Source organism: Salmo trutta, chromosome 5, assembly GCF_901001165.1.
Source record: "Salmo trutta chromosome 5, fSalTru1.1, whole genome shotgun sequence".
Taxonomy (NCBI): Eukaryota; Metazoa; Chordata; class Actinopteri; order Salmoniformes; family Salmonidae; genus Salmo; species Salmo trutta.
This window is the reverse complement of record NC_042961.1, coordinates 65,289,727-65,298,006: the sequence shown is the minus strand read 5'-3', so window position 1 is coordinate 65,298,006 and position 8,280 is coordinate 65,289,727. Positions and strand designations below refer to the sequence as shown.

The following is an 8,280-nucleotide window of genomic DNA, read 5'->3' as shown; positions in this document are numbered from 1 at the left end:
CTCACCAGGCACAGCAAGGGCCATCCGGACCGCTATACTGTTCTGCTTTTCCAAGGATGTGTAACCTAAGAGAGATACCATGAGTGGACACAGAATACCAACTGGGATGGATCCCGAGGCAAATGTGTCTTACCAGTGAACCTCCGAGTGTTCATTATTAATACTGTGTCTCAGAAGTTTCTGTCCATGAATGATGCATCCCAAAAAATCATTGAAGACAGAGTTAATGAGTACTTGAGGTCACAGAGAAAGTCTGGACGAGGCCTGCTCTCCCTATGTATTGTAGGCTGTGTTAACTTGTCAGACTGCACTGTAGCTTAATAAACATACTGTATGAAGGCAGCTACTCTCTTCAAAATGCTTTAAATGCTTTATTATACCAATTTTGAAGGTGCATGTGGGTGACCTCATGCAGCCACTAAATGTCGGATAAAGCATATACCGTACAGTATTTCTTAGTAAGGTAACCTACTCCCAACCAGTCACGTTGTACAGCGTCCATATTTTCCTAACAGAAACCCTGAGTGTTTTGTTTTTTATTTTTCTTGGAATAGAAACACCATAATGAGTATGAAATCGGAGGGCAGAAATGATTAAAATATTATTACATTTTGAAGCATTAGACCTCTCACTAAAGGCTTCAGTCATACAAAAGTTATACTTAAATCCGAACTGGTTGGAGATTATAAGAGTACATGGCCATAAAGGCTAGGTAATTTTTCAAGCTGTTCAAACATTCATAGACATTCAAATAATATAAACAGTGGTTGTAGAGGGTGCAACCGGTCAGCACCTCAGGAGTAAATGTCAGTTGGCTTTTCATAGCCGATCAAGACAGCAAGTGTGTGTGCGAGAGGGAGACAGAGAGAGTCTGTCTGTCTCTCTCTCTCTCTCTTTCTCTCTCTCTCTCTCTCTGTCCCTCTCTTCTATATATCTCTCTCTCTGTGTGTCTCTCTCTCTCTTTCTTTCTTTCTCTCCCTCTCTCTCTATATCTGTGTTTCTCTCCTCTCTAGGGCCCCTCATTCTGTCACACACATCTTTCATACCTCTCAGTCCTTCTCAAGAGGAAGTATAGACGGGTAGAGAGGAGAGGTGGGTGGGGGGATGGACAGGCTACAAGTCACTAGAGTTTAGATACAGTTAGTGATCGACACGTTGAGATGGAACGCACCTGTCTTCTACTCTGTGAGTTGAATATTATCTAAATGGTTTAATATATATACAGTTCAATGTCTAGATATAATTTCATATCTGTATACTTTAATATCTGTATGGTTTAATATCTATATAGATTAAAATGTGTATGGTTTAATATCTATAATATTTAATATATATATGGTTTAATATCTATATAGTTTAATATCTATATAGTTTAATATGTGTATGGTTTAATATCTATAATATTTAATATATATAGTTTAATATCTATATAGTTTAATATCTAAATAGTTTAATATCTATATAGTTTAAAACCTATATAGTTTAATATCTATATAGTTTAATATCTGTATAGTGTAATATCTGTACGGTTTAATATCAACATAATTTAATATATATATATATATATATATATATATATATATATATATATATATATATAGTCTAACATCTGTATAGTTTAATATCTATGTAGTTTAATATATGTATAGTTTAATATATGTATATGTTAATATCTGAATAGTTTAATATCTGTATATGTTAATATCTATATAGATTAATATATATATGGTTTAATATCAATATGGTTTAATATCTAAATAGTTTAATATCTAAATAGTTTATTATATGTATAGTTGAATATCTATTTTGTCTATTATCAATAAGTCAGAAGTTTACATACACTTTAGCCAAGTACAGATAAACTCAGTTTTTCACTACTCCTGACATTCACTCCTAGTAAAAATACCCTGTCTTAGGTCAGTTAGGATCACGACTTCATTTTAGGAATGTGAAATGTCAGAATAATCGCGGTCATCCCCCTCTTCAAAGGGGAAGACACTCTAAACACAAACTGCTACAGACCTATGTCTATCCTACCCTGCCTTTCTAAGGTATTTGAAAGCCAAGTTAACAAACAGATCCCCGACCATTTCAAATCCCACCGTACCTTCTCTGCTATACAATCTGGTTTCCGATCTGGTCATGGGTGCATCTCAGCCACACTCAAGGTTCTAAACGATATCATAACCTCCATCGATAAGAGACAATACTGTGCAGCCGTCTTCATCGACCTGGTCAAGGCTTTCGACTCTGTCAATCACCGCATTCTTATCGGCAGACTCAACAGCCTTGGTTTCTCAAATGACTGGTTCACCAACTACTTCTCAGACAGAGTTCAGTGTGTCAAATCGGAGGGCATGTTGTCCGGACCTCTGGCATGTTGTCCGGACCTCTGGCAGTCTCTATGGGGGTGCCACAGGGTCAAATTCTCGGGCCAACTCTCTTCTCTGTATACATCAATGATGTTGCTCTTGCTGTTGGTGATTCTCTGATCCACCTCTACGGAGACGATACCATTCTGTATACATCTGGCCGTTCTTTGGACACTGTGTTAACTAACCTCCAGATGAGCTTCAGTGCCATACAACTCTCCTTCCGTGACCTCCAACTGCTCTTAAATGCAAGTAAAACTAAATGCATGCTCTTCAACCAATCGCTACCAGCACCTGCCCGCCTGCCCAGCATCACTACTCTGGACGGTTCTGACTTAGAATATGTGGGCATCTACAAATACCTAGGTGTCTGGTTAGACTGTAAACTCTCCTTCCAGACTCACATTAAGCATCTCCAATCCAAAATTAAATCTAGAATCGACTTCCTATTTCACAACAAAGCATCCTTCACTCATGCTGCCAAACATACCTCGTAAAACTGACTATCCTACCGATTCTTGACTTCTGCGATGTAATTTACAAAATAGCCTCCAACACTCTACTCAACAAATTGGATGCAGTCTATCACAGTGCCATCCGTTTTGTCACCAAAGCCCCATATACTACCCACCACTGTGACCTGTATGCTCTCATTGGCTGGTCCTCGCTTCATATTCGTCGCCAAACCCACAGGCTTCTGGTCATCTATAAGTCTTTTCTAGGTAAAGCCCCACCTTATCTCAGCCCACTGGTCACCATAGCTGCACCCACCCGTAGCACGTGCTCCAACAGGTATATTTCACTGGTCATCCCTAAAGCCAATTCCTCGTTTGGCCGCCTTTCCTTCCAGTTCTCTGCTGCCAATGACTGGAACGAATTGCAAAAATCACTGAAGCTGGAAACTCATATCTCCCTCAGTAACTTTAAGCACCAGCTGTCAGAGCAGCTCACAGATCACTGCACCTGTACATAGCCCATCTGTAAATAGCCCATCCAACTACCTCATCCCCATACTGTTATTTTTTATTTTTTTGCTCCTTTGCACCCCAGTATCTTTACTTGCACATTCATGTTCTGCACATATATCACTCCAGTCTCTGTCACTCCAGTGTTTAATTGCTAAATTGTAATTATTTCAGCACTATGGCCTATTTATTGCCTTACCTGCCTAATCTTACCTCATTTGCACACACTGTATATATACTTTTTTCTATTGTGTTATTGACTGTATGTTTGTTTATTCCATGTGGAACTCTGTGTTGTTGTTTGTGTCGCACTGCTTTGCTTTATCTTGGCCAGGTCGCAGTTGTAAATGACAACTTGTTCTCAACTAGCCAACCTGGTTAAATAAAGGACTTGTTCTCAACTGGCGACCTGGTTAAATAAAGGTGAAATAAAAATAAATAAAAAATAAAGGTTTAATATCTATATATATATATATCTCCATACTTCCATTCATTTGTATGGGTTAACTTCAGTCGAGTCCCTTGAGACTTGTGGAGTTTGTATCGTGTTCGTGAGAGTTTGTAGCTGAGAGTCTCCTCTTTCCATAGTGGGGTCATATTAGTTTGTAGCTGAGTCTCCTCTTTCCATAGTGGGGTCATATTAGTTTGTAGCTGAGAGTCTCCTCTTTCCATAGTGGGGTCATATTAGTTTGTAGCTGAGTCTCCTCTTTCCATAGTGGGGTCATATTAGTTTGTAGCTGAGAGTCTCCCCTTTCCATAGTGGGGTCATATTAGTTTGTAGCTGAGTCTCCTCTTTCCATAGTGGGGTCATATTAGTTTGTAGCTGAGAGTCTCCTCTTTCCATAGTGGGGTCATATTAGTTTGTAGCTGAGAGTCTCCCCTTTCCATAGTGGGGTCATATTAGTTTGTAGCTGAGTCTCCTCTTTCCATAGTGGGGTCATATTAGTTTGTAGCTGAGTCTCCTCTTTCCATAGTGGGGTCACATTAGTTTGTAGCTGAGTCTCCTCTTTCCATAGTGGGGTCATATTAGTTTGTAACTGAGAGTCTCCTCTTTCCATAGTGGGGTCATATTAGTTTGTGGCTGAGTCTCCTCTTTCCATAGTGGGGTCATATTAGTTTGTAGCTGAGAGTCTCCCCTTTCCATAGTGGGGTCATATTAGTTTGTATCTGAGTCTCCTCTTTCCATAGTGGGGTCATATTAGTTTGTAGCTGAGTCTCCTCTTTCCATAGTGGGGTCATATTAGTTTGTGGCTGAGAGTCTCCTCTTTCCATAGTGGGGTCATATTAGTTTGTAGCTGAGAGTCTCCTCTTTCCATAGTGGGGTCATATTAGTTTGTAGCTGAGTCTCCTCTTTCCATAGTGGGGTCATATTAGTTTGTAGCTGAGTCTCCTCTTTCCATAGTGGGGTCATATTAGTTTGTAGCTGAGTCTCCCCTTTCCATAGTGGGGTCATATTAGTTTGTAGCTGAGAGTCTCCTCTTTCCATAGTGGGGTCATATTAGTTTGTAGCTGAGAGTCTCCTCTTTCCATAGTGGGGTCATATTAGTTTGTAGCTGAGAGTCTCCCCTTTCCAAATTGGGGTCATATTAGTTTCTAGCTGAGTCTCCCCTTTCCAAAGTGGGGTCATATTAGTTTGTAGCTGAGTCTCCCCTTTTCATAGTGGGGTCATATTAGTTTGTATCGGAGTCTCCTCTTTCCATAGTGGTGTCATATTAGTTTGTATCTGAGAGTCTCCTCTTTCCATAGTGGGTCATATTAGTTTGTAGCTGAGTCTCCTCTTTCCATAGTGGGGTCATATTAGTTTGTAGCTGAGAGTCTCCTCTTTCCATAGTGGGGTCATATTAGTTTGTAGCTGAGTCTCCTCTTTCCATAGTGGGGTCATATTAGTTTGTAGCTGAGTCTCCTCTTTCCATAGTGGGGTCATATTAGTTTGTAGCTGAGTCTCCCCTTTCCATAGTGGGGTCATATTAGTTTGTAGCTGAGAGTCTCCTCTTTCCATAGTGGGGTCATATTAGTTTGTAGCTGAGAGTCTCCTCTTTCCATAGTGGGGTCATATTAGTTTGTAGCTGAGAGTCTCCCCTTTCCAAATTGGGGTCATATTAGTTTCTAGCTGAGTCTCCCCTTTCCAAAGTGGGGTCATATTAGTTTGTAGCTGAGTCTCCCCTTTTCATAGTGGGGTCATATTAGTTTGTATCGGAGTCTCCTCTTTCCATAGTGGTGTCATATTAGTTTGTATCTGAGAGTCTCCTCTTTCCATAGTGGGTCATATTAGTTTGTAGCTGAGTCTCCTCTTTCCATAGTGGGGTCATATTAGTTTGTAACTGAGAGTCTCCTCTTTCCATAGTGGGTCATATTAGTTTGTAGCTGAGTCTCCTCTTTCCATAGTGGGGCCATATTAGCTTGTAGCCCAAATGGACGGTACCGACAGAAGTTGACACATCAGCTGTACTGACTTCAGATGAATCCCTTGGACATTTGTATTTTTTTATATTTTACCTTTATATAACTGGGAAAGTCAGTTAAGAACAAATTCTTATTTACAATGACGGCCTACACCGGGCAATCCCGGACGACGCTGGGCCAATTGTGCGTAGAGCAAAACACACGTTCCACCATAGATGCGGAAGGCCAACATAGGCAGATGCGGTGTATTGAAAATAAAAACAGATATCTCTTAAACTGATGGATTTTGATGGGGATTTTTGTTTTATGTTTATTAGATTGACACATTAATGACTCTTAAGGAAATTAATATCTGTGGTACAGCTCAGTGTTCACATCATGTACCATAGTGATAGTTCTCTCTGTGTGTTTCAGTGTTTACATCATGTACCATAGTGATAGTTCTCTCTGTGTGTTTCAGTGTTTACATCATGTACCATAGTGATAGTTCTCTCTGTGTGTTTCAGTGTTTACATCATGTACCATAGTGATAGTTCTCTCTGTGTGTTTCAGTGTTTACATCATGTACCATAGTGATAGTTCTCTCTGTGTGTTTCAGTGTTTACATCATGTACCATAGCGATAGTTCTCTCTGTGTGTTTCAGTGTTTACATCATGTACCATAGTGATAGTTCTCTGTGTGTTTCAGTGTTTACATCATGTACCATAGTGATAGTTCTCTCTGTGTGTTTCAGTGTTTACATCATGTACCATAGTGATAGTTCTCTCTGTGTGTTTCAGTGTTTACATCATGTACCATAGTGATAGTTCTCTCTGTGTGTTTCAGTGTTTACATCATGTACCATAGTGATAGTTCTCTCTGTGTGTTTCAGTGTTTACATCATGTACCATAGTGATAGTTCTCTCTGTGTGTTTCAGTGTTTACATCATGTACCATAGTGATAGTTCTCTCTGTGTGTTTCAGTGTTTACATCATGTACCATAGTGATAGTTCTCTCTGTGTGTTTCAGTGTTTACATCATGTACCATGGTGATAGTTTTCTCTGTGTGTTTCAGTGTTTACATCATTTACCATAGTGATAGTTCTCTCTGTGTGTTTCAGTGCTGTTGAGTACACTGGTATACTGTAGCCTCGGACAAGGTGGAGGTGAGTACATTTATCTATATTCATCACCTGTTCTATAATAGTAACATTTCTCTAGTATTTTCATCACCTGTTGCATTGGGGACAGAGAATAAAAGGAGCAGATTTCTGGGCATTGTAGGATAGATTCAGGGCATAATATACAGACAGGGGTGTGGTAGGGTGCCGGTACAGTGGAGGTAAACCCAGGCACTGAGTATAATAAGAGAGGTTGCATCTCTGGAGGCACTAGTTATGCTGGGTGAGGTCACCGCATGTGTGGGAGGTGGGACAAAGGAGGTATCAGAGGCATGTTGACTGGGGCTAGGGGCTCCGCAGTCAAATAAAACAATGATGACTATCCTAAACAACAGTATACAAGGCATATTGACATTTGAGAGAGGCATAAAGCGAGGCATAAAGCAATCACAGGTGAAAATTGGTAGAGCTAGCTAAGACAACAACGGGTAAGACAACAACAGCTAATCAGCTAAGACAACAACAACAGGTAAAATGGCGATGAATGGGCAGAGAGGGTCAGTTAACTACACACAGGGCCTGAGTTCGAGGCTGGGGCTGACAGATAAACAAAAATTAGCAAAATGGAGTACCATGATTAATGAACAGTCCAGCAGGCATCAGCTATGTAGCCAAGTGATTATAGGGTCCAGTGAACAGTAATAGATGAAACAGGGAAGCCTCTGGGTAGTCGTTACTACACTAGCAAGCCGGGGCTAGTAGAAGCGTCTGCTCCAACGTCCGGCAAAGGCCGGTTGAGGGCACAGCGGATGGAATTACGTCGGCAGACCAGTCGTGATGGAACGGCGGGGCTCCGTGTCGACTAAGGCTCCAGGCCAGATGGCGAAAGAGGTATTGTAGCTGGAGTAATTTAGTTTGCTAGCCGGGAGATGTGCCTGGCTCGCGGCTAACTGGTGCTAGCTTCGGGACAAGGGTGTTAGCCACTATAGCCACTCGGTAGCAGCTAGCTATCAGTGATGATCCATTGCAAAGGTCCAAAGCTTACGGTGGAGTATTAGATTGTAGTCGTGTTAGTGAAGAGTCCGGGAGGCATCAGCTGTGTAGCCGAGCGATCACTGAGCAGGCCGGGAGGTGGGCCTGGCTCAAAGCTAGCTTCGGGGCTGGGTCACTCGGTGGCAGCTAGCTAGCTGTGATGATCAGGAGTAATGGTCCAGGGCTTATGGCAGGAATCCGGTGTTGTGGTGGAGAAAACAATCCGATACTTGCAAGCTGGCAAGTATTATCCAGGCTAAAAGCGGCTGGAGTATGTGCAGAAGGCTAACAATGACTAAATAGCTAGTAGCTAATTAGCTGGTTAGCTTCTGATGGCTAGTTTCTGATGGAGGTTCTGGCTATAAGGTCTAAAAAATAGGGGATCCATATCACATTGGGTGAGGCG

At 41.2% G+C, this 8,280-nt stretch overlaps 1 protein-coding gene across 6 annotated transcripts in view; it reads left to right on the top strand.

Moving 5' to 3' along the window:
• Positions 1-988: 988 nt before the first annotated feature.
• Positions 989-8,280, top strand: part of LOC115194768 (Fc receptor-like protein 5) — a 342,937-nt gene continuing 335,645 nt past the window's right edge. For all 6 annotated transcript variants that reach the window (XM_029754693.1, XM_029754691.1, XM_029754692.1 and 3 more), the window contains exons 1-2: positions 989-1,185; positions 6,843-6,887. In XM_029754693.1, the coding sequence (XP_029610553.1) occupies positions 1,161-1,185; positions 6,843-6,887 (70 nt within the window). In that variant the 5' untranslated portion in view covers positions 989-1,160. The remainder of the gene's footprint in view (positions 1,186-6,842; positions 6,888-8,280) is intronic.